At 36.5% G+C, this 26,964-nt stretch overlaps 5 protein-coding genes across 5 annotated transcripts; 2 read left to right on the top strand and 3 right to left on the bottom strand.

The window, feature by feature from the left end:
• Positions 1 to 1,200: 1,200 nt before the first annotated feature.
• On the top strand, positions 1,201 to 4,263 carry Mob3 (MOB kinase activator 3). Its single transcript, XM_077426337.1, has 5 exons — positions 1,201 to 1,696; positions 1,917 to 2,067; positions 2,257 to 2,484; positions 2,592 to 2,707; positions 2,788 to 4,263. Exons 1-5 carry the CDS (start codon positions 1,652 to 1,654, stop codon positions 2,953 to 2,955), a joined length of 708 nt encoding a protein of 235 aa, XP_077282463.1. The 5' UTR covers positions 1,201 to 1,651; the 3' UTR covers positions 2,956 to 4,263.
• Positions 4,264 to 4,931: 668 nt separating this feature from the next.
• Positions 4,932 to 8,209, bottom strand: Uqcr-c1 (Ubiquinol-cytochrome c reductase core protein 1). Its single transcript, XM_077426325.1, has 7 exons — positions 8,051 to 8,209; positions 7,071 to 7,289; positions 6,454 to 6,839; positions 6,175 to 6,368; positions 5,930 to 6,099; positions 5,558 to 5,812; positions 4,932 to 5,312 (listed from the first exon to the last, which is right to left on the bottom strand). Exons 1-7 carry the CDS (start codon positions 8,117 to 8,119, stop codon positions 5,172 to 5,174), a joined length of 1,434 nt encoding a protein of 477 aa, XP_077282451.1. The 5' UTR covers positions 8,120 to 8,209; the 3' UTR covers positions 4,932 to 5,171.
• Positions 8,210 to 9,015: 806 nt separating this feature from the next.
• LOC143908337 (RNA-binding protein 5) lies at positions 9,016 to 16,535 on the top strand. The gene is made up of 8 exons (XM_077425986.1): positions 9,016 to 9,237; positions 10,145 to 10,753; positions 10,852 to 10,921; positions 12,180 to 12,253; positions 13,021 to 13,134; positions 13,232 to 13,982; positions 14,069 to 14,232; positions 14,323 to 16,535. The coding sequence occupies exons 2-8, from the start codon at positions 10,169 to 10,171 to the stop codon at positions 15,319 to 15,321; spliced, it is 2,757 nt and encodes a 918-aa protein (XP_077282112.1). The 5' UTR covers positions 9,016 to 9,237; positions 10,145 to 10,168; the 3' UTR covers positions 15,322 to 16,535.
• A 1,623-nt stretch (positions 16,536 to 18,158) lies between these two features.
• Positions 18,159 to 20,010, bottom strand: LOC143908111 (beta-1,4-N-acetylgalactosaminyltransferase bre-4). The gene is made up of 2 exons (XM_077425477.1): positions 18,964 to 20,010; positions 18,159 to 18,891 (listed from the first exon to the last, which is right to left on the bottom strand). The coding sequence occupies exons 1-2, from the start codon at positions 19,744 to 19,746 to the stop codon at positions 18,697 to 18,699; spliced, it is 978 nt and encodes a 325-aa protein (XP_077281603.1). The 5' UTR covers positions 19,747 to 20,010; the 3' UTR covers positions 18,159 to 18,696.
• Positions 20,011 to 20,315: 305 nt separating this feature from the next.
• On the bottom strand, positions 20,316 to 25,132 carry Alas (5-aminolevulinate synthase). Its single transcript, XM_077425351.1, has 4 exons — positions 24,588 to 25,132; positions 22,713 to 22,773; positions 20,930 to 22,212; positions 20,316 to 20,841 (listed from the first exon to the last, which is right to left on the bottom strand). Exons 1-4 carry the CDS (start codon positions 24,594 to 24,596, stop codon positions 20,599 to 20,601), a joined length of 1,596 nt encoding a protein of 531 aa, XP_077281477.1. The 5' UTR covers positions 24,597 to 25,132; the 3' UTR covers positions 20,316 to 20,598.
• Between the last annotated feature and the right edge of the window lie 1,832 nt (positions 25,133 to 26,964).

Genomic DNA, 26,964 nt, shown 5'->3' with positions numbered 1-26,964 from the left:
ATATCGCGCCCGTTAAATTTTTAAAATTTTAACAAAAATTTAATTTTAAAATGCTGATGACGCAGGAACAATCGCGGCCGCCGCGCGACCATATATTTCCGCATTGGATCATTTGCGTAATTAATTCGCGAAAAATCGTGCAAATAATATATATATATCACGACAAATATCGCTTCTCTCTCCGCATATGCCGGAGATTGAATTCCGGCGAAATATTGCGATGGAGTTAAACTTTGAAAGTGTCGGAATCCGCCATATAAGACAGCAAAATTATAAACGAATAAAAATTACTCACCCCACGGTCGCTCCGCCGTCGTCCGATGGCCTCCCAGGTCTCCGCCTTCTCCTCTCCTCGATCCTCCTCCCGTCCTCCGTTGACCCGTTGTCGCATCTTTCGCATCTCCGCAGTCCGTCTACGCGTTCACTCACGACGCGTACTTTAATTACGCGGCGACGGAAAAATTACAATGGAGCTACGGACAAAGCTATACGATCCGATCGACACCCGAATTTCGTAAATCACGCGCCGGCCAACTTCACTGGCCGCTGCTCTCGCCATCGGGAGCAACCGTCGCGAGGACAATATATGCACATCGCGCTGTGCGATCCAAGAATTCCAAGAGCAACAATGCCTTCTTCAAGATACTCTCGCGACGTCAAGTACTTACGATGTAAGTCGCGGCCACTCGCAGCTCGCAGCATATATCGCGCGGGAACGGGGATAACGGAGATTCAAACCGAGAATATTCGAAAACCACTAACCAGGCGTTACCGAAGACGAGCAACCGCGAATGAATTTCTGCGCCCGCGGAAAACTGAGAAGCACACCGACATTGGCTGCGTTCCGTAAATGTGCTATGTGCTGACCCCAAAATTGCTGAATATTCTGAACTCGAAATAGAACAGACCTCATTTTATAAACTCGAAATAACTGCTAAAATGATATTGCTATTGACGCGATATTAATAAAGACTGATAAAATTGCATTTTGTTAAATCTCGCAATCGAAGAAAGTCAAATGTAGATAATATAGCAAAATTGAAACGAAAAATTTATATATTATTATGTCGTCCAGATATATATGCATATGCATCTGCGAAACATCAGTATAATAATAAATCACAAAATTAATGTTATAATTGTAAGTGTAGTCCAAATTTTAGCAGTTGCGTGAATTTTCACGTAAGATCGATCGGCTTCAACTCTTCGCTAGTACCTTTGTCGATGCCATATACTTACGAATGCATCGTCAATTTACGAATCGCAAACTGCGAATACTGCGATCAGTGCGATCTGTCATATTTGGTGATTCTGGATTCTGGTCACAGCCACAGCTCACATCCGTCACGGGTCATAGAACGTTGCAGTTGCAGGTTGCGGGACACGTCCGACCCAGTCCGACCATTCGGACCATTCCAGAGCGTCACGTTCAATGCATTTGGGGTGTATTGAAACAAAAAGTGTCCGGGGACACAATTAAAACGAGTATTTTGTCGCAGCTCGCTTGTGCTTTTCCCTTAAAATGTCGATGAGCATAGCGTGATCTCTAAAGATGAAAATTCGGAGCTGCGCGTAGGCAAAGTGTGTTTCTTCTCTCGAATTTCTGGCGAGAATATATAACTGGGAATAATAGTAAACCTTCGCGTGCACGATGACCACGTTAAGCGGATTTATAGAATTCTTCCAGAAAGGCAAGGTAAAGACGGATCTGTGGCGACTAGACTAACCTAGAATTAATTTTCGTTTAAAACCTACGACAACTCGCCTTTTCCGTAATTGTTATCTAACGTTGTCTAATGTTGTTCAGATATACAATATACGTAGCGTAACATATTGTGAAAATTAATTTGTATTCTTGTATTTTACAATTGTTAAAGAAATGCGTTTGCATATTATCATACGTATCGCAATTGCAGACGTTTAGGCCGAAGAAGAAGTTTGCTCACGGAACGTTGCGTTACTCTTTATACAAGCAAGCTCAAGCATCTCTTAATTCTGGGATCAATCTGAGATCTGTCGTCAAATTACCTCCCGGGGAAGATATGAATGACTGGATTGCTGTTCACGGTACTTAAAATATTTAATAGTTATGTAAAAGTTTCGTTAAAAATATTTTGATATTTTCTTGATCCTACCTTGAGAAAAATATCCTAAATATTTCAATCTTATCTCACTTTATAAACGAATATCTTATTTATATGAAGAGAATACTAGAGAGAATACAATAATAATATATATATTTTTTTTCTTTTTTAGTTGTGGATTTTTTCAATAGAATAAATCTTATATATGGTACTGTATCCGAGTACTGCGACTCGGCGTCTTGTCCAGCAATGAGCGGTGGAGCACGTTTTGAATATTTGTGGGCGGACGGTGAAAAATATAAAAAGCCAACAGCGTTACCAGCTCCACAATACGTTGCTCTTCTCATGGATTGGATTGAAGCTCAAATAAATAACGAGACAGTTTTTCCAGTGTCGACAGGTTTGACCATCTGTTTTATAATGACAAATGTTTTGTAAGATTACTCTATTTAATATAGAGTGATCTTATTTTATATCAAGATTTAATCATAAATTATTTTATTACAGATGTGCCATTTCCCAAAACATTTATACCATTATGTAGAAAAATCTTGACCCGCCTCTTTCGAGTTTTCGTTCATGTGTACATCCATCATTTTGATCGCATTGTAGCGATAGGAGCGGTAAGTATATCAACTGGAGTACTTTTGATATTTTACTATATTACAGAGATCTTTGAATGAGTACGTTATTATTATTTTAGGAAGCGCACGTGAATACGTGTTACAAGCATTTTTACTATTTTGTGACGGAATTTGATTTAATTAATCCTAAGGAATTAGAACCGTTAGCCGAAATGACTGCTAAAGTTTGTAAGGATAGTATTTCTCCTACTCAAAGCACAGCACCATCGAGCAATCAAGGCAGATAGTTATTTTGTAGCCATATTTGATAAAACTAATAATTTGAATTTATTGTAAAATACCAGAACTTTCAGACAGACGAAGAGGAGAAAACTTTAGGTTCTTCATGTGCGAATAGAATATAGTTTGTGACATGTTACTAATTATGTACCATTTAATTGGTTTTTTTACCGAGAGAGAAAAGTACTAATACGATGTATTTTATTTTTACAAAATTTTTATTCTAATGTAAATTTATAGTAGAATGCTTAAAGCATAGTCATGGGTGCAATTTGTAATAAGCTGTTATTATATATTTTGCCTAATTATTTCAAAAATTAATATAACAATCGATATATATATACTCAATATTTATATCTACATACTAGTTAAGGCATTGTAATACAAAAGTTGAATCTCAAATTTCTTTGTTATGATAAACATTTTACATTTAGTTGGAAATGTTTCGTTGAATCTCAAATATTTTATTTCTTCTAGTTCTTTAGTTGAGTATCTTTCTCGCGTTGTAAGACATTGTATTAGATAATTGTATATAACGTTGTCCACTTTTCTAAAAATTAATTAAGTAATTTTCGTATTTTTTATTTTCTATATAGATCTTATTTGAATTTATCAGATGTATGAAAAGACATTTACCTTCTTTGTGAAATATGATACTATAAATATTAATTATCCAAGAAATGTGCAAAAATTTCATGATTACAAAATGATAGAAAATTTGTAATTAACAATTAGTAGTTCGAACATTAATTCCCCTCGAAATATAAAGCTTATTTAGATTGCGCAACATACATAATAATAATAAGATAATAAAATTAAAATAATAATGTGTGCAAGAATGGATATTCGAAGAATATAAGGCAAACGAGCATTGTCACAAATTTTTGTAAATATATGCAGGAAATACATATTTCTATACCCATTTCTTTCTACGCTAAAATATATCTACATTTTAACTCCGACATTTTTATTTTATTAGCTTATTTATTTAACGATTCGTCACTTAATGTTTGAGCTGACACAAAACTTTAATTAATATAATATAAAATTAACAAAACACAAAACATTTTGTATCTTTTTATAATCTATGTATATAGGTAAAGAAAAGGAGGTCAATTTCAGATTTGCACAATCTCATTTATGCCAAAGAGTATTATGCTGGTAATAAATTGTCATTAATTATTTTATATTACACATTAATAGATAAATATAAATTACGTAATTTTACGATTCAATTCTCCAGTACAGATATGTAATCCCTCAAATTCTACTATATTTATATTCTACTTTGCTTTTTTTTTTTTTTTTTTTTTTTTTTTTTTTTTTTTTTTTTTTTATTTTTTTTAATATGGTAATATCGATCATATCCTATTTTCATTTCTGTATTTGTTAAGCAAGTAAATAATATTTATCGATTAATGATATAATTAAAAAGCACGTTTAATTATTTTACTGAAACTTATATGTCTGTACTTGAGGTTTAAATTATTTTAAACATATTTAGAATTATCATAGTACAGTTCATATAGTACAATAAATACAGTCATGTATTTTTCTGTAAATTACAGTCCAGAAAAGTACAAATAGCTATTGAAATATTCCTGCTTCCTTTGTATCTATTTCTGGAATTCATGACATCATAAATTGTATGTGTGTACTATGTAAATAAAAATATATTATCTATTTATTGCTTATACGTGCCATTTTGATGAATCAAATAAAAATTGCTTTTATATAGAAATTATTTTTATCTTGTTGCTATCATCTTTTATAATCGTGCATTTGTTTTGGAATATTCATTTTCTTTTTATATTATTTTACAGTCTCAGACACGAATTCATAATATTCTAAATATATATAAAAAAATTAATTTAGCGATAAGATATACATTCTAATATTATATAATAAATTTGAGGACAATTCTACAAGCTTGCCTTAATATTTATTTCTTAAATTATGTAATATTGGAGAACTATCCAAAACATATTTTCAACTGTGTTTATTTTCGCCAGACAATATACATCGATGAACATTTGGTAAATGTTTGGCAAAATAAAACTACAATCTCATATAGACAAAGACACCATTTTTATATCGAATTTATCAGTATTACCAATTTATACGGATATTTCATCAGAAGTGTAGCAGACATATGCGTATCGTAGTTCTATTTTATTTCTAATTAATATGCTGAAATTTATTAATAACTGATGCTTGAAGATGGTTACACCCTGAGCCAGTACATACTTCCACGAATATTATTGTAATCCGGTAAATTTTCAACAGGACCAACTGCCGCGATCACTGGACAGTGATCGAAAATGTATTTCATACCAACATTTTGAATAGTTTCAGCAGTTACGCTCTGAAAAATAAAAATTACATAACTACTTATTAATATATTATCTAAATATCTTCTTAAACAAATAAAATTTCACTACAATAAATCCTGTTGGATGTTCACTTTTTTTGTACTAAATATTTATACTTTGATGCATCTTATATACACATGCATAGAAATATATAAACGTTAATTAGAAAAAATTTCCTTATAATATTAAGTCTCTTGTATACAATAGTGTTTTAATCCATATAACAGAAACTACATACATCTATCCTCATCTCGAGCTCATGGAGTGGAACACGGCGATTATAACATAACATTTGACGGCCAATATCTTCACAAACGGCAGTAGTCCCGTCCAACTGTAAGAACATGTTGGTTTTAAGAATATTCTTTGCACGTGCCACATCTTTCTCAGTAACCGACGTGCACAGTTTCATCCATTCATGTTGAATATGCGCTGTCATATCGTCACACTGCATAGGATCACAAACAAAGTATATACCCCAAAGTCCTGTATCCTAAAAAATTAAAAAATGATGTATTTATCATTTTTTTTTCGAATCGATTCGATACGTGCATTAATTGTTATAACCATGTTTTCACACGCAAATCAGCAACATTTATTTAATACATACTTTGTAACACGTATTGAAACTCTGGTAGCTATGGCATAATCCTTGTTCTGCACAAGCTTTAGCTAAATTGCTTGCGTTATTTACGCCTCCTCCTTGACTACGATCCCATCCTCCAATGAGGGTATTTGCGACCATCAGAGGAATGTTGTCTGCCTCAGGCCATCCAGCACCTATAACCAAAATATTTATCGATTATTTTATAAAACGTTTACAATCAATTCATCTAGAACATTAATTTCTAATACCTTCGATAGCGATCGCAATATGGGCGAGAGGAATCGAATCGTCGCGTACTCTTATTTCGGAGCCCGTATAGCGACAAGATTTAACGTAGTCCGGAATGGCATCATATTCCGGTCCTTTCATTTTGCCGAAATGCTTATCAGCAAGTTCGATTAATTGATTGTGATCTACACCACCAGCACCAGCCAATACGAATCTAAAGAAATTGATATTTGCATTTTTCGATCGCTGATAGTAGATTTTAGCTACATAAAGCAATGACCAATCGACAAGAATCTTACCTGGACGGACCATAATTATTTTTCACATACTGAACAAGATCGTCTCGCGAGATACTTTTGATATTTTTAGTAGGCCCCAGTATCGTTCGTCCTAAGGATGTACCTTGATACGCAGCAGCATGCAAGTGATCAAATACAACTTCTTGCAAATTCGTTTCAACTTCCTGCATTTCGCGTAAGATAACACCACGTTCCCTTTCAATCTCATTTTCGCCCAGCTTAGAATTTTTTATAATATCACTTAGAATCTCAATAGCTTTCGGTACATCTTGCGACAAGCATTTTGCATAAAACACTGTTTGTTCTCGACTTGTGTAAGCATTCAGATGTGCTCCCATATTCTCGATTTCTAATTCCAAATCAGTTTGAGATCGTTTAGCGGTTCCCTATAAACAAAAGATTCTAATATCAGTAGAAGATATAACAATGACTTGTTTAAAAAGCTAAACATAAAATTATACAACTTATAGAATCATATATTATAGTTTTATTATCTCAAAATTTAATTTGCTCCAACGTGATTACAGGCAAATTACTGCACCGAACTTGAAGAACTATACCAAAAGTCACTAACCCAACCAATTATTATTCCTCGTTAGCGACGCCATTTAGTTTACCTTAAAAGCCATATGCTCCATGAAATGAGCAACACCATTGTTCTCATCCGTTTCGTATCGACTGCCCGAGTCTATCCAAAGACCGACAGTAGCTGTTGCAGCTCCGCTATCTTCGCTGGCAACTCTCATTCCACTATCCAAAGTTGTAACTCTGGTAGCTGGTTGATTGATAAGCGTTTCTTTCAAGGAAGCGGCGGTCGACTGCCATTGTTTTGATACCTGAATGCATTAAAAAAGCTCAAGTAATATATACCTCCCATTAAAAATATACAATAATTTATATACACATTTAATTTACTATAACAAAATTATAAATCTTTTATTAATAAATCTAAATATCTTTCAATACATTACATTTCTACTAAACATCTGAATACATCTGACATTTTACTAAATAAAACTTTATATAGGATAAGACATGAATCTTAAATTTCAATAAATGCCATTACATTAATATTCCTAATTAATTAATGACAAGGTATATATATATATATATATATATATATATATATATATATATTCAGATGTTTAGTAGAAATGTAATGTATTGAAAGATATTTAGATTTATTAATAAAAAATTTATAATTTATATATATATATATATATATATATGTGTGTGTGTGTGTGTGTGTGTGTGTGTGTGTGTGTACTACTAAATGTTCTTGTTTGAGGAATCACATACATCAAATCAAACATCTGTCAAAATAAATATTGACCAAGTAAGGTAGATATGTATTCGAATGCATTTCAAATTTTATTGAATCTGACAACAAAATAACGTAAAATAATTGTTTTAGATAGTTTTTGCACACTGTACATCCTAAAATTATTATTTTACTTTTCTCATTACGTAAGGGGAGGCTACGAAGGAGACATATCTCTAGGTTAGCTCGTGCGCAACTATGAATGGATCGACTGTGAAGCTAAAAACCGCTATTACGATACGATGACTGCGCATCGTGAAATGTAATCGGTTTTACCTTTACGAGGCTGGTTTTATTAGAATATGTGCGCAGGGCGCTGCTAATTTTTAGCAGACGGGTGGCCATTTTTCCGATTTATCGAGTGAAGCAGTGAAGCTGACGATGTACTGTCGCGGTGAAATGAAACACGATGGAAGAAAACACAGCGAAGAATCGATGTAATATGCTATGAGATGGCGTTGTGTTGCCCTGAAGTTGCGTACACAACATCACAAATTGATGCAAAGTTGCACCACATGTGCGTATTCGAACATGAGTGTATGTACGTGGTCATCATAATTCGCTCATGCATATGTATACGTGTAAATAGTGAAAATATTTAAAAAATATTTATTTTAAATATTTAATAAATCTTCAATAAAAAAATAATTAAAGGTATCAAAAAAATATAATTAAATAAGGACATTGATAAAAATTTCACGAATCTAAAAATGTTTAATTTTAAGTCTGATATGGTTCACCTGCGAAATGTTAATCCTTTGAAAATTAATTAATAATTTAAAAAATAAGAAGTTGTACAAATCACAACTGAGAGCGTTGCAATTTCAAAAGTTTTATTTATTAAAGCTGCAATTAACTTAAGCAATTAAAATTATCGCAATTCTTCTACTAACAATATTGCATTTATATGAAAACTAATTTAAAAACTTGCATTTTAAAGCAAGTAGAATTGTTCATATTTATTGTTCGTCATGAAAAAAAATAAGATAAAATTAGAAACAACGTGTTTTTTATATTTAAATATTTTGCTCTAATCGCGGAAGGTCCGCACGGCGGCTAATTCCGCTTTTCTTGAGGTGGCAAAACTTGACGAAAAATGATTGGCCGCGCTGACCGCGAAAGAGCCAATAGACGATCCGTCTAGAGAAACTACGCACTTCCGTTGCCCTTTGCCCCAGAACGGATCTCCACAGCTCTCCCAGGGAGGGTGACTCGCGGTTCTACACGATTCTTACAATCGAAGCTCGAGGTACACGTAATGAGTTTTTCGCTCGGCGCTCGTCTTCGCCATATTTTGCGGATCGAAACGAGGGGCTCGGCAACGCCATTGTCTGCGCATCACGTTAATTTACCGTTTGCGGTTCGCTGTGAAACAGCGAGCAGCGAGCGTCGCAGAGTTGCCTGTCATCGTCGATTCGGAGCTAAGTTTGTTGCACGCGGGGGACGAGGAATCGTTGCAGCGGGTAAGATTTATTCATCGACGCTACGGAGTACCCTGACGCTCGCGACAGAGACTCCGCGTCGTGGCTTCGCCGAGATATCCGGTTCGAGCCGCGTGTTTTTATTCGAAGCGTTTGGCGGACGCGTCCGTCGCACACATCATTCGGGACTCGGGACGCCCGACGCTCCGCTCTTCGTCTGGTCGTTGCTGCTTGTTCCGGAGTATCGTTTGGCGTAAAGCGCGTCACTGTCCAGATGCATGTAAAAAGCTGCTGCATTGAATCGATTTCTACTTTTTTTCTTTTTTTGAAATATCTTTGCAGTCACGCGATTTTTAGACGAAGAATTTGAATTTGTTTTGAAGCTTTTGAAAAGACATTTAGATATCCGTGTCTTAATAACGTATTGGAATATTGTGATAGTTATAGTTTACAGTTTCTTATTTAAGTTAATGTATATAATATGGTATATTTCCATTATTTTTGTCACTGTTACGTATCACCGTTTTCAAATATTACTTTAGAAACTAAAGTGCATTTTTATTTTCTTCGAATTGATTAAAGAATTGTATGATTAAATTTTATATATGAAGTCAGGATATCTCGAGTGTGTAATACTTTTGTCGACGATACGACTTAGAGAAATGTCAGAAAAGAGAGAATAAAATATTAAATATATAACTTATATTTACCTTCTTACGTGTATCCCAGTATACTGGAATACATATTTGTATACATACTTACAAAAAGAAAGAAATGACATTGAGAAATGAATTAATGTTTTAAATTTGTCCTCGTTAAATAAAACTGTCAACTATTATTTTGTCACTTTGTTTGGAATATATGTCGTACAGTTATATACATGTATATAAAACTAGAATTTTCTTAATTAAAGATATGAGAAAATAATTATTTTTGTTTTTTCTTCCAGAAATTGAATAAATGTGCAAACGACATGTACAGCAATAATAACATCGATCCTTGGGAGCCTGGCTACGGGCCAGAAAGAAGAAGTCACAATTCTGACTATGACTACCGCAGTGATTATGGAAACAACAGGTCGCCGGAATATCCGGATGTTGATCACCGTGATGTTGATCACCGTGATAGGGACCGTCGTAGTCCGGATTACAGAAATCACCGTGGAAGAGACAGAGACCGCGAAAGGGATCGTTCGAGGGATAGGAGAGATCGCAGCAGAGACGATCGTGATCGCAGCTATAGGGATCGCGAGGATCGTTATGGGAGACAAAGAGATAGAGACTCTGTAGAAAGAGATAGGGATAGGGATAGAGACAGGGACAGAGAGAGAGACCGTTCCAGACGCGACAGGGATCGGGATAGAGATAGGGACCGTAGGGGGAAACGGGAGGATCGGGATCGCGATCGCGACGACGATCATAGTCGAGAAAGTTTGGACTTTGAGCATGACCATGGTCGTGCCTATGGCTCGTCCATGGAAGGGATCCACTACAAATCACAATCGCCCAACAACACCATAATGATACGTGGGCTTGCTCAGCATATTACTGAAAATGACGTAGGTTGTCAACTTTGTGGCCTAACATAGTGGCCACATCGTGAGCCAGCATTATCGAGCGTGGCATCACTATTATTATTATGATGTGTGTATCACAGGTGCGGCAAGACATCCTCAACTGTGGTCTCATGCCTAAGGACATCAGGCTGATTCGAAAAAAAGATACAGGTAACTATTACACTGTGTTTAAAAATCTTGACATCCTTATGATGTAATTTTCGTATGCATACTGAGCTCAACTGAATTGTTACTTGTAATATTGTTGCGTATCGTTAGGCTTATACAACCATTAGCGTTTACCGATTTCAATTGCATAAAAACGGGACGAAAACCGTATCGTGTATGAAGTTTACAAGAATTTCTTACAAATTACTACTTATTTAGAAGTTTTCAATAATTTTTTTATTATATATTTTTTGATACCAACCATACATATTCTTCGAAATATTATTGGTTCGGCTATTGATTATTATATATTCTTGGTAAAAGGTAAGTATAGAAAAATATAGGAGAGGGTTTTTGAAAGAGGACATTAAGTTACTTGTCTCAAGATTACATAAAACCGCTCGATAAAAGCTTTATTAAATTTTCTTAATACAATTATCTACAAAAAAAATCTCGCGTTTTTTAATGATTCTTGACTTATTTCAAGTAAGATAATATAACTTTTATATTTATAATTATAGGAGCATATAACAATTCTTCAGTTAGGATACTCTTGTTACATATGAAGACATTATTTTAGTAATAACAACTATTCTTTTGTTTCTCTTGTAATATGAAGTTTCAAGGAAAATTGAAAGATAAATGCTTTAAAATGGGTATATTGAGAATATATCTATTGATTTTTACTAATTGTTTAAAAGATATTTATACTTGAATTTTCCTTATTGTCTCACTTTTAAAGATTCATATTTCAAGTGAAAATAAAATAATATTGTAAATTATTAAAACGATGTCTTTCTTAGTAATTTATATAAACTCGACTATAGATTATAAACAGTATATACACGATTCACATGTGTCCGGGATCGGTTTTTGTTGCCGGCGTTTTTTTATTCGCAAAAGTCTCTACGTCGTTCTCATCCGTGGTATAAAAGTTTACGTGGTAAAAGGGTAAAAGAAGACTGAAAAAATTTTTTTTTATCTCGACGTTTGAGAGAAACAAAAATTCTGTAACTTTAAACGTTAAATTATATACGTATCCCGATCACGTATATCGGTGAACTGCGGTCTCTCGCACGGAATTCGTTCTGCTGAAATTTAGGTAAATGGAAAATGAATGCAAGCGACGAAGCGAAGAGACACTTCGTTTGAAACTCAGTCAGTCAATGGTCGGTGCTGTGATTGCCTGCCCTCTCAGAGTAGAGAAACCCAGGCACAAACGTGGATTAACTCTGGATATGTGTGTATTTGCTCTGTATAGGTGCTTCGCGAGGTTTCGCATTCGTCGAGTTTAACGCGACTCAGGAGGCCGCACGATGGATGGAGATGAAACAGGTAGAAAGAAGTTCGGTCCAGATACCCAAGATGCGTTGTCACACGCGTGCCACCGACTGCCCCGTGGCGGCAAGGCACGGTAACGCAGCCCTCTGGCCCTCCCCGTGGCCACGGCTGTGCACCTATAAAAAACTATTTCAATCTACCGTATCTAATTATTTATCTAGGAATCCCCACATATTTTGCAGACTTTTCTTAATTCGCTCGCAATATTCGCGCAATATCGGCTTAAGTTTTGCGATTGACTGAGATTCCGCCGCGTCGCGTCTGCTTTTATCTATCATAAAAATTCGTGGACTAACAATGAGGATCGGAGGAGGGTCATTCCAGTCGTCTTATATATCATTTTGATTCACGTATTTTCTATTTGGCACGACAATCATTCCGAACGACAATTTTTGCTATCCGTGCGTAATCCGCTTTTATACCTTTATACTTGTATCTCTTTGCTTCTTCCGTTTTGCTTAGTTCTTGATGCAATCACTTACGACGTTCAAAGTCTCTACGGAGATTATGCACGAAAGAATTTTTTATTTGCATAAAAATTACAATTGTCCACATAAAGTCGCGCATGGACAAGTCGGTCTGCGAGCGGTGTGGAATGGCCCACGTTAATAGGCCCACGAGGCTTTGTTCGCTGTTTGTTCGAGACAGAAAGCTATGAAGTAGAAAACTATAATTTCGTCAACCAAGAAGAAAGTTTACGGGATAAACAAGAGGCCTTAGGAAGACGTTGGACGGGATAACACTGAAATTCTCTGTTTCAGGGAGTGCTGATGCTGCAGGATCAATATCGCGCACTGATGCAGTACAGTATACCGAAAGAGTGCCATGTGGATAAACCGCCGGCGAAAAATACGCAGGATTGGCACTGTGTTAAGGTGCGTACCATGAGTAAATGGGTCTTTGCTCTCTCATAGAATATATATGACGTTCATGAATAATTAACCACTGTTACATTTGTTCCATGTTCCATAGTGTGGGGCACACAATTTCAAACGACGTGAGACTTGCTTCAAGTGTTCCGCCTCGCGAGCGGAAAGCGAGGAGGGCGGGGAAGGTAGCGACGAAATCAGCCCGCATCCCACGAACACCGTACTTTTACGGGGATTGGATGTGTTAACGACTGAGGATTCGGTTCTACAAGCGATGAAGAATCTGTCGTCGTTGCCGATACGTAGTATTCGCATCGGTCGCGATTCTCTCACAAATACATCCAGAGGAGTGTGCTATCTGGAGATGGGCAATGTAGTAGATGCCATGTACTTGCATACCGCGCTCACAAAACAAGGACTGGTGGTCGACGGCAGGAAAGTGGAGATAACGTACTGTAAACTTCATCAAATTAATAATACGAATGCGTGGAAGTCGAACGACACTCAGCCACAGAGGTACACCTTGGACGACGTCGCTCAATTGGCTGAATACAGTGCCAACTTGTATGCCAAAACGCCTGCACAAAAGGCCCATTATCTTCAGTATTACACGCAGTACTATCAAAATCAAATAATGCAGGGTTCGGCGATCACATTGCCGTCCCTGAATCAAACAGACCGAGTTAACGCGGCCGCGGCGGTAGCGCAGTCCGCTATACAACAATTGCAGGCATCTAGAAAGCTAGGAAGTGAAACCGACGACGTGAAGGGACGACCGACCCCTACAGCACCCACCAGTACGGCATTAGCCAGTGGAAGGGTTCCCGCACACTCCAGCGATGGGAAAGTATACTGTAAGTTTCTCTCTCTATAGGATACACTTTTTAAATCTATTTTAAATTGGATCTTTAAAATTATCTTATATTTATTATTTCTGCAGCTGTACCGGACGTTAGCACTTATCATTATGACGAATCATCTGGCTACTATTATGATCCTAGCACGGGATTATATTACGACCCAAACTCACAATATTATTATAACAGTCATACGCAACAGTTTCTTTATTGGGACGCCGAATCATTCTCTTATCAACCAGCTAAGGTAATTGAAATTGAATCTTATGAAAGGATAGAATGTTAATTTGTTTAAAGATATTACTAGAAATAATGTTTTCATAATTCTTGTTTATAGTCTACTGCAAGTACGACGCAGGGAGCTACAAACACGATAACAGCGACAGCAAGCAGTACAGATTCCGCGAGCACGATCAGCAATCAAGCTGCTTTGTCGGCCGCTAATGCGGCTCAGGAGGCGTCAAAGGAGGACGAAAGTAAGAAGAAAGACAGCAAACAGGACAAAGTGAAAGTAGCGAAGAAAATAGCGAAAGACATGGAACGTTGGGCAAAGACTTTGAATCAGAAGAAAGAGAACGCCAAGAGTAATTGGAACTCTGAGTTTGCCGGTATGGATGGCAATCAAGGTATCGGAAGTGGTGCGGCGGACGCGGGATATGCTATCCTGGAGAAGAAAACTATCGCGAATCCTTATCACGAGGACGAAGATCAAAGCGGTAATGGATTGGTAGCCGCTTACGGAGGCGGTAGCGATACAGAGGAGGAGATAGAAGACGTGCAACAGGAAGAGAAACAACACACGGATTGGAGTAAGCTGGCATGCTTACTTTGCAAACGACAGTTCCCAAGCAAGGAGGCGTTACTCCGTCATCAACAGTTGTCCGATCTTCACAAACAAAACCTGGAAAACTGGTACCAAGTACGCGGCCTGGATCCCAATGATCCGCAACAGAGGAACAATAAATACAGAGACCGCGCCAAGGAAAGGAGGGCCAAGTACGGTGAACCTGAACCACCGCAGCCCAACAAATTGAAAGAGAAATACTTGAAGACGAGAGTGGAGGACATGTCAGTATCTTATGAGGAACCTACACGAGCCGGTATTGGATCCGATAATGTCGGCAATAAATTACTGCAAAAAATGGGCTGGAGCGAGGGAATGGGATTAGGAAAATCGAATCAAGGTAGAACTAGTATTATCGAAGCCGAGAGACGCGTCCCTACAGCTGGCTTAGGAGCGAAGACTTCGTCGTACAGCGCGTTACCGGGCGACACCTACAAGGACTGCGTGAAGAAGATGATGTACGCGCGATACCAAGAATTGTCTGACACGTAATACGTAGGATATGGTTAAAATAGATTTTATATATACACACACACAAGTTCTTGTACTCCATTTTCCATAGACACATAATTACACGCTCGTATTGTTATCATTCGAATATTGTAATAGCAATTTACTTATAACTGCACAGTGATAGTCAATTCTCGGGGACTGTTGCATTCGCCATGCAATACGCATTTTATACATCCTTGTGCAAAGTCCCGTCTTCGTCTGCTTTAATGATGTTCTATGCATATAATAAATTTCTTTTTTTTTCTGTAATATATACGGTACACTGAAATACAATATATTGTCATGGTATACACGTACACGCATACGCGCCATTTTATTTATATAACATCAATGTTACTCGCAAACTGAAAACTAATCAGATTATATTTCTGGTTTTTTCGAGGATGCATTTTCCGCACAGAATTACTCTGTCAAAATATGATTATTATATCATTGACATCATTGTGCAATGCAATAATATTTGCCCACGAATAAATTATACATAATTGAATAGTAGTAAAAAATTCTTGGCAAACAAATATAATCTTGTTAAAAATGATTCTTGAGTTGTATTTAGCAAGTTAAATTATTTGGAACGTGAAAATGTTTGATGATTTAAAAAGTTATATAAAGTTGTACTAAAAATAAATATCACTATGAACATTATTACATTATGCAAAATAACTGTAGTAATTTTTCTTAGTACAGTCTGCAAAGTGTCTTGCTTCACGAAAATATTATTAAAAGTGAAGTCAGTTTTATGATGTTTTTGTGTTAAAAAAATTGTGTAATCTGTTGTTTACGCAATTCAATATGTTTGTCTTCATATGTATTGGCGCATCTTATATTTATTATATCATCGAAGTCTAGAATTTCGTATTCATTTAATCTAATTAAACTGGATATATTAAAGATATTTAGCATCTTGGTTATTCTCGTACACACATATATACATTTATTTTTCTTTTTTATTACAGTTTTTGGTGGTAACGCATTATATTTATCACTGTATACATTTCTAACATCGCTTTTGTAATTTACTTTTATTTTTCTAAAGTTATCGACGTCATCGTGCAAGATTCATGTATTAAATAATAGACAGAAAATTAATGAATGTACATGCAGCGTTATTACTACTATACACATTGAGAACATGTGATTTTTTTTGTAATAGATTAAACTCTATAAACTTATTTGTCTTATTTGACCAGAATTCTAAAACTCTTGTTCGTGTTCCAATAATTTTCTTATGATCGAGAAATACGATATTGACAATAAGAAGTGAAAAATGCTTGATTAAATTTTTTGATCAAAAATTACAAAAAATATAAATTCAATTTAACAGTTTAAAAGAAATATCTAAAAATTATAAATATACATCACGATAAGCGTGTTGTATGATTTTTTAAGAGATCCAGCGAATATTACCAGACATCATGTATATAAATAGAAATAGAGATTTGCTTATGATAGATAATAATATATCTCCAAAATTAAAAAAGTTTAATTGCTAAAACACTTCAAGTTTTGTTTCCTTCGCACTTGAAACATTAAAAATTTTGTATTACACACATTTTTTAAATATATTTCTTAAATAAAATAGGCATTATTTTAAATATTCACAAAGTGGTATGTATATATAATTTTACTTATTTTTCTACAATCCAACACTTTTCATTATCATGTTCTCTTCATCACTTAATAAACTTAGTTTTATCGTTTTACAATACCTCATCACGTTATAACGATATCCTACTTAAATTATTAGTATTGTTCTGTCACTATCATTTTTCGTTACATTCAAAGATACAAAAAAAAACGAAGTATTGTATACTTCTAAACTATGTTTATTCATAATTTATAAGAAATCAGATATGTAATTAATATCAAGCATTAGACTCAATGTTAGAGAAACTCTGATTCATTTACGTTTAAATATTTATGTAATAGTACATCAAATCTTATTTTGTAACAAAAAAATATTTTATATCTAAAGTATCTAGTAACAGTGTCAGTAGAAGAACACTGCACTCTATTATAATTTATAACATAAAAGGACCAGAATCTCTTTGGGTATCAGGTAAGTATCATTGACCAAAGATTAATATACTTTCTATGTATGTGAAATAGATTTGTACCATTAAATAGCAGCTTTTTTTTACATGATAAATATCACAAAAATATGAAATTAAATAATTTAATGATAGCGTAGTTGAATATTACATATCTAAATGGTATTGCTCTTATTTTAATGAAATAAAATAAGAAAGTATCTGATGATTATATATATATATATACAGTCTTCAACTCTTATCAATAACATAACTATATGTTATTACATATTATCTCGACCGAAAATTCGGTTTTGATTTCGGTCAAAAATCAAAGAAAGTTTCAGCGACGTAACCAAAACTGTTTATTTTCTATAGATTTTTCAGACTTCAAAAAATATTTTTATTTCATGTTTGGAAATTTTGTTCCTATTCAAGTAATATGATAATACAGATAGTATATAGCATACAGATTGTGATAAGTGCAATTATTTTAATAATTAAGGCTCCCGCACAATAAAAAATATAAGGAACAAGAAACAAATTTTAGCGATTAGGTCTAAAGAATCAGGAATAAAGCTGGTGTAGCATTGATACACGGCTTCCGATAGGTTAAAAATCTATTGCCTGTGTTTTTCATTGTGCATCCAATTTTATTTTTGAGTCCATAGTTCTAATCGCTAATATCTGTTACTTGTTCCTTATATTTTTCATTGTGCGGGAGGCCTTTACACTTACAAGTGCTATTATTTTAATAATTAAATTGACTTTTTGCCTTTCTATAGCCTTTCTAAGATTTCCATGAAAAGTTTCGGTTTTTGGTTTCGGCCGACACATAACCGAATATTCGTATTCGGTTTTGACCGAAATTAAAAAAGATTGTTTCGGTCGGACTCCAATATTATCTTTTATATCTTTGTACAACCTGTTGATAAATTATTATTACCGTTGTCACATCTCACTGTTACGAGTGCTATCGAAAAACATGATTAAATTCACATACTAGGAAATATTTGTTGTAAGCTTAATTGTTCACACTCTTAACACACAGAAGTGAAATATTTTTTCAATCGTTAAAAAAATATCCTTGCAAGACTTAATTATAGTGCTCTATCACAGCATGCTAAAACAATTACATTTATTCGTTGAATTTCTAATATACTTTGCGTAAGATAAAATTTTTTTAATTTTTCTAAAAAATATATAATTTACTACAATAACTTATCTGATTAGCGTCAATTTAAAAAAAGATATAAATGCTAATATTAGATAAAAAACTTGTAAATTAGATATAAGTGTTAATATTAGATAAAAAACTTGTAAATTACACGTCAGCTAAAATCCAAGAGTACAATGGTCGCAATTGATGATTTAGTACTCTGTATTCTAGATTGCTAAGACCATCGGTGTCATATCTTCGAGCACCGGTCTCCAAATTTGCAAATCTCGTAGTACTGGGAGGTTCCTTCTTATGCGTCAACATATAATACTGCGCCACATTAGGCCCGAAGCGCGTTATCTGCGGAATAAAACTATTTAAGTATCTAATAAATACATGTCACATATTGATACCGATTTATATCGATCAAACCTGAAAGCCCCTGGACTGTAAACGACTGTAGAAGTCATCGTCCTCTCCGCCCCAACCGTAGAAAACATTGGAAAATCCGTTTACTCTTTCAAACTGTTTCCTCGTCAACGCTATCGCGCCTCCAAACAGGCCGGTGTAAGGTAGATTATATCGAAAGGTATTTACACTGGAGCTCATATGCCTGGGCATTTTGGTGCACGCGTAGATATTGTCGGGATTCTGCGGTATCAGGTCTATGTCTTGGAAAATGAAACAGTGGAAATCGTTGATCTTGGTTGCCTCGGCGTAGCCGACGTTGAAGAGCTTGGCGCGATTGAACTCGCGCATCGGGCTCTGCTCGATCACAAATATCCGGTAATCCAGGTTCTGCGACTGCAGAAACGGATGTATGTAATTCATGAAGATGGCAAGCTGAGTCTGCCGGTTGCGGTACGGCAGGATGATGGCCACGTTGAAGAGAGGATGGCAATTGAGAGGCTTCCACTGGCCACCCGGTAAAATGCCGAGTCGACGTGCCATCACCACCGGATCCTCCCGGGGATGCTCCTCCGGATAAAGCAGCTGGGAGGACCCGCCGACGGGGATCACGCAGGAATTGTCCCGCGGCGGGTACGATCTCTCCATCTCGTCGTAGATGTTTTCAGTCTTGATGTAGGCGTAGTGAGAGGCAAATCGCGCCGGATGAAGACAGTAGACCAGCAGGAGCGTCATCGTCACCGTGTAGGACAGTCCGCGCGCGTGATTCAGGAAGAGGATTTTCAAGATACCGACGAAGTTCTTCATCCTGCTATAACCTATGCGGTCGACCGCCAATAAACATACCAGTCGAAGGGAGTGATTCACGGAGAGGGGCACCGCAAGTTAGATCCGCGCCGTGCTTTCTGATGTTCGCGCGGACATTTTCGTACACCGTGCACCGTGTCTACCGGCTGACGGCGCTATTAAAAGAGCAAAGCAAAAGCCGCATCTTTCCCGAAAGTGTACCTGGAGCGGAGCTGACAGCTGACAGTTGCAGACGACAGACGAGCGGATGACGCGCGAGTGCGCGTGCGCGGATAATCGAGCAAGATATGTAAGGGTAATTTATAAATAATTTATAATTTAAATTTTTTAATTAAGAATCTTCATTTTTCTCAATAATACTTGACAATGGGCGACGAGCACGATACCGAGGAACGATGAAGATTTACAATTGTATTGCAGGTTAGGTCAAAGTTATACTTACAACACGCACACACACACAATTAATACTTTTTTATTAATTGCAATTACGGTAATAATAAATTTCCAAGATAAAGTGTGGTAGTTTTTAATAAAAAAATAATTGTAATTATTTTTTGTGGTCATACATATTGAATTATAGCTGTTCGCTTTTATCACAGATTGTATACATAGCTTTGAAATACTAATAATAAGAGGGAAGGATACACATGAAGGATACATGCAATTTATCAGTTAACACTTTATTTAAACCTCTGTTAATTGTTAACCTTGATATAGCAGGAATTTTATATACTGATAATTGCACATGTTGCTGGAACACAACTGATGTGCGAACCAGGCTAGATAAATAAATACTCTATACATTGATAGACTCCGTTTGTATGATAATCATCTGTATTATATATACATTCGTCAATGAACCAGGATAGCACGCGGCGCATCGTTCGGTTTGGTGGATATATTCAGTTGATGAAAAACATTCAACGTGTCCCGCATAAATTTATCCATCATATCCCGAGTGTGCTTCGGTGTTGGAGCTAGTCTTAATTTCTCTTCGCCCTTTGGAACCGTAGGGTAATTTATAGCTTGCACATAGTGCCCTTTGTCTCTTAATAAATGGTCCGCTATCTGACTACACACCAATGGATCTCCTATCTAAAACAAAAAAAGAATATCATTTTATATTAACAATTGTTGTTCAATTACGATGAATGATTAATTGAACCATATGGTTGCAGCTCACCTTTATTGGAATTATATGAGAAGGCGACGGTTCTAACGGAAGACCGGCGGCGGTAAGAATAGACTTCATATAGGCCACATTTTTCTGGTGATTCGTCCTCAATGACCTGCCTTCGTCCGATGCCAAAATCTCGACGGAAGTCAAGGCTCCGTATAGCACGGTGGGCGGTAGCGAAGTGGTAAAAATAAAACCGGCCGCGTAACTTCTTATCATATCAATCAGCCTCGCGGAACCAACGATGTAGCCGCCCACGTTGCCAAAGGCCTTTCCCAAGGTGCCGGATATAATATCCATTTTGTCAAGCACCCAATCTCTTTCGCCGATACCGGCGCCGGAGTAGCCGTACAGACCAACCGCATGGACCTCGTCGACGAACGTTATCGCCCCGTACTTGTGCGCGACGTCGCACAACTCCTTCAACGGGCAGATATCGCCGGTCATAGAATGCACCGTCTCGAACGCCACGATTTTTGGCACGCTTCTGTCCACCTTCGACAGGAGCTCCTCCAGATGCTCCACGTCGTTGTGCCGGAATATGTGCTTCGGCACGCCGCTGTTTCTTATCCCCTGTATCATGGAGGCGTGATTCCCGGCGTCGGAGAACAGGTGACAACCTGGCAGAATTCTGGCTAGCGTAAACAGAGTAGAGTCATTGGCAACGAAGCACGAGGTGAAGAGCAAACCGGCTTCCTTATCGTGCAGCTGCGCCAGCCGCTTCTCCAACTTCTCATGACCCATGGAGTTGCCCGAGATGTTTCTCGTACCCCCGGCACCAGCGCCGAACTTATCCAACGCTTCTCGGACCGCGCTGATCACCGCGGGATGACGCGACATTCCTAGGTAATCATTGGAGCACCATACGGTTATCGGTTTCTCGCCCCATGAGTATTCCATGGCCACCGGAAAGTTTTCAGCCAGACGATTCACCTTCTTGAACACCCGGTACGAATGATCCTTCTTCTTACGCATAATTTGCTCGTGGAAGAATTCCTCATAAGGGAACTGCGCCCCTTCTCCCTTCTGTTCACCTAGATTGATAACATCTTCCTCCATCGCTGGACTGGCTTTCTTGACGGCGTCCCGCTCTCTGGACAAGAAAGGACACTGATTCTGTACAGGCTCGGGAATCGGCTGAGACTCTTCCGACTCCGTCATCGTACTGAACAATCTTGACATTACTGGGCAGAGCTGCCGGTAATTCATTATCAGGGACGTTCCGTAATTGCGAACGTAGTTTGCGGACAGACGAGTCAAGAAAGGGCACGGCATTGTTTTCAGCAGATCTGAAAAAATACGTTGGTTTATAAATATCAAATTGCCAAAATGAAAAAAATAATCGGTAAATGTGTCGTAATGTTCTAAAAATACTTCAACGATATTCTACATTTAAATAATGCTAAGTGAAAGGAATTGGGGCATATGTTCACAAATTACATAAATCTACAGGTGATATTGAACACGAGATAATACTTGGAAAAAAAAACCGACGGTAGCATGACAGTGTGCAATCTGGAAATGATCTCAATCCAATAATCGCACGAACGTCCAATCTCCTGAGAATTGCATAATTCGCGTGCGAGGAAACGAGCAGGGAGAGGGGAACGATGACATTAGATAACGACCTGTCATCTTCGACTCCGAGCCTCGCGGAAGCAAAAAGGTAAGGGGGAGGGGAGGAAACGGAATCGCAACGTGCAAGACGGGACGAGGGAAAAGGAGAAAGTGACAGAACAGTGACGCAGCACACACCTGTCTGTATATCTTTAGATAGCGGATACATTACCTTTTGCAGCGTTAACGGGACGACGAGCGCTGGCACCGCGTCGGGCGTACTGTCGGATCAGCTGAAAGCGAAAACGTAACGCTGAGACTGAAAGTCCACCTCGGTGCGGAGAAACACGTTGAGAGGGAACGCGACGGGATGGCCAAACGAGGAAAGTCCGACTGATTATGCGAGAAAACCCCAACTCCTCATGACCGCTCGGCTCGGCAACGAACCCACTACTGACGCACACGACGCATGCGGCCGTATCATACGTACTAGCGTTGGTGAAAACGTCGAATCGACTCGACGGGAGAAACGGCCTACCACGACCGAAACGAGGCCTCGCTCCGGCCCCGTTTCGAAATGAAATTAATTAGAAAAAAAATGCGCGTCGTAAAAGGTAGAACTAGTGTCGCTCGCGCCTATTACAACGCGTTCACCGTTTACACTCTCGCTTTCGGGACAACCGACGTGAATTATTGTGACGCTGGGCATATAATTAATTTTATATCATTATAATTTATTATTTTCTGAACGTAGCGCAAAATCTATAGAAAATTGACATTATCTTTCTTGGCGCGGATTGTTAAATCATCGTCTCGAAATTTACATTAATGACTCGTTTCCTTCACCTGTTGGCTGAATATTATGTACGATACTGCATGAATGTGTGCGAAATTAGGATGACACTTGAACGTTGAATTAAATTATTCAAATGTCACTTGACGGTTAATATTAAATCTAACATGACGGTGCATAAATAAATCATGTATAGATGCGATTAAAAAACTTTTAGCTAATTCTTTTTAGCGTTGAATACGTCATTATTTTAGTTATGTATTATAATTAATGTGTTGAAATTGTTTCCTGTAAATTCTTTTTTATTTAACTATGCAAATTACTCAATATTTCGCTGTATATCGTTAAATATCTTTAAAACGACATTTATGCAACATATCAATAAATACATCACATAAATGTGATGTATTTGTCAATTAGAAGCTTATCATAAAGGAAAAAGATAGCTTCCGTTTTTTGCAACGCTATCGTTTCTTGCAACCTTGAACTCTCCCGCATATCTTTAAGCCGTGATCAGACTGAATCTGAGCCGTGACAGATTGAGATTGGATTGAAATTTGACCAATTAGAGCAAAGTTTACTAAACTTGAAGTTAGTTTTCTTTATTCTGATTGATTAAATTTCAATCCAATCTCAATCCCAATCCGTAGTCTAATCACGGCTTTATGGAATAAAGTAACACAATATATAGTGCACGGTCGAATATTTAATGCGACCTATTAAAAACTTATTATAATAATCTCTTATCGTGTTCTTGACGATTGAATCCACGTGCATTCTCTGTTCAAAGCTATTTACATAATTTATTCCGACGGCGTCGCATTCACAATAGTTCACGTTGACTTGAAAAAAAGAACAGCGCGTGTGTCTTGCGAATATAATTTTCTAAACGTAAAAATTTTTGAGAGAATATTTTCTTTTCGTCGATTAACTTAATCGGAGATTAATTTAACGAATAGACGTTTATTTCTATCAATGCAGATTAACTTTAATCTCGGCTTAACTTACTTTTTACTTTTTTCTAAGAATTACTTCTAAGCAATTCTAAGAATTAGAAAAGAATGAAAAGTAAGTTTGATCTATATTGTTATAGAAATAGACAACAATCGCGTAAAGTGAACTTTCGAACTACGATTCGTTGCTTCCAATCTTTCTTCCATATTCTTTTCACATTAAATAAGAATATAATATTAATAATTCTATCATATTAATCATCAATTAAGTTAATTGTAATTCGAAGTCGCCACAAGTTGTCGAACGATAATAATGACAATGCCGCCAGAATTTGAAATTCAAATCGATGACGTCACTCACCATGTTCATTGATGGCGGGAAGATAAACTCGTAAACAGGGTCGACGATTGGCGACGTTTCAATTCTTTCGATTTTCTTTTGAGTTTTGGCGGGATATCTTCAAATTTCTGCTGCTCTCTTTAGGTCCTTTCAAGATTCGCTTTCCAAAAAATTGCCGCCGCAGCAATTTTCGAACCACGTAAAAAATATGCACGTACTTAAAAAAAAAAAAGGGGGGGAGATCGGAATCGAGCGAGCGCACGATCTACGAGGCTGGTTCGACACGACCGACGTTTTGCGACTGCAAATCAGCAGTTTTCTGAACGGTTCGAAGGTATTATGAGAGAGAGAGTGTGAGCGGATAAAACGCCGCGCTACGCTTCTTTTCGTTCTCGCAATGTCATTGCCATTAACATGCGCCGCCGAGCGTCCAATCGCGGATCGCCATTATCACAGATTATAACAATTTCGAGGCGTTTGATCGACTATTTTTTAGCCGTTTTAGAAGAAGCCGTTTACTCGAGCTTTTTATTCCACCAATAATTCTTTTTTTTCAACATTTAGTTTCTCCAAACCTTGTAACTCAGTAGTCGATCGCTTTAGATATGCGAAAGACTAAGGAAAAGAGAATTTAACTCAACGCAAATTGCACTAAATTATGCACCAATCATTAGAGTGCAATCTACAAACAAACTTTGTATATAAATATAGATATATTTAAAATTATAGTCTTAATATATGACGTTACAAGCGATTTGGCGTAGCAAAACTCAAAGTATTTCAAAACTAGTTCCGAAATTGCACGAAAAATAAAGCTTATTATGTGTTTTATGTTGCTGCAGCTGTACGCGCGGTTTCTCGCAACGTCATATTATATATATTATACGCGAGAAATCAGATAGAAATAAAAATGACGATAAATTCGTGATGTTTATATTCAGAAAGATCATAAAAAATGTTCAATTCATGTGAGGAAATTCCGACAAATACGAAAGCTTTCTAAGAATTTATACATTTGTAATTTTTCCCCTTAAATCTGGAAAGTCCATGTCGGATGCGAGAAGAGATTATCTATCACGTAATAAAAAGTACTGACGTATTTACCGCAAAATTGAAGATAAACTATACAAACTCAAAACCTATGTTTATGACTGCAAATACATATAGTAAAACTCCGATAAAAATTCTTTTACAAAAAAAGAAACAACCCCAGGTAGCACATACACACGTTTCAGAAATGTTTTATAAGCGTTTTTCCGAAACGTTTTATAATCGATTTCTAGAAACGTTTCTCATCATGACTAAAAATGTCCATTCGAAAAACGTTCGCGCGATGGAACGTTTCTTTTCCGATAAAATAACGTTTAAAAAATTATTATAGAAACGTTTTGTTTTAATGCGATAAAGACATTTTAGATAAAGACATTGAAAATTCCTACTTTTCACGTCTTTTGAACGTGTTTATGACTTTGAGGCATGCGTGAGAATGTTCTAGAAGCTTTATGCATATATATATATATACCATCTATGACGTCTATTATTCTTTTTCGAAGAAATTCCTAAACTGGTGCACATTCGTGCAATAAGTTAAACATTGAAGTGAAACAAAATATACTTGCCTCACTCTAACTTAATTGCATTACTAATGTGTGCACCAGTTCAGGAAGTTCTTCAAAACGGAACACGCGTATAATATAAATGTTCTTTCATGGCCAGCGAGAACGTTTATTTTGCAACTGTTGGAACTTCCAACTTGGAAGTTTTCTAAGCTCAGATTTGATGTCCGATGACAAATAAAGCAAATTATAATTTTGAAAGGAAAAATTTAACAAATTGGTATTTTTGTTAACTGTAGAAATGTAAAAGATACGTTTTTTAAATCATGGTTTCAAAAACATTTTTGTTCAAACGTTTCTTAATGGTTTTTTACGGCGGTTATGAATAAACTATATGTATACGTTCAAAAAACGTATAATGTATGAAATATAAACGTATAATATATGCTACCTGGGAAATCTTTAGGATAACTTAAATTTAATCACTCTCTTTCCGATTAATTTACTCGGTGATTAACTTATCGAGTAATATAATAGAGTCGATTTCACAGTCTCCGATTAACTTGATCCTCCAATTAAACTCACTCTTCATCTCTTTCTTCTTAGAGAACTAAAGAAAGATAAAAAGTAAATTAAACCGAGATTAAAGGTTAATTTACATTGATAAAAATAAACATAAAAGAGAGACAGTATTAGAAAGAGATAAAACGTAAGTTAAACCGAGATTAAGGTTAATTTACATTGATAAAAATAAACATAAGAAGGAAAGTTAGAAAGAGATGTGAAGAGTGATCGAGTTTAATCGGAGACGGTGAAATCCGGCCCATACACTGCCCGCATCA

This window comes from Temnothorax americanus, unplaced genomic scaffold, assembly GCF_048541705.1.
Source record: "Temnothorax americanus isolate GAGA-0224 unplaced genomic scaffold, ASM4854170v1 Scaffold1, whole genome shotgun sequence".
Classification (NCBI taxonomy): domain Eukaryota; kingdom Metazoa; phylum Arthropoda; class Insecta; order Hymenoptera; family Formicidae; genus Temnothorax; species Temnothorax americanus.
Note: the sequence above shows the minus strand (reverse complement) of the source record. Positions and strands in the feature narration are given on the sequence as shown.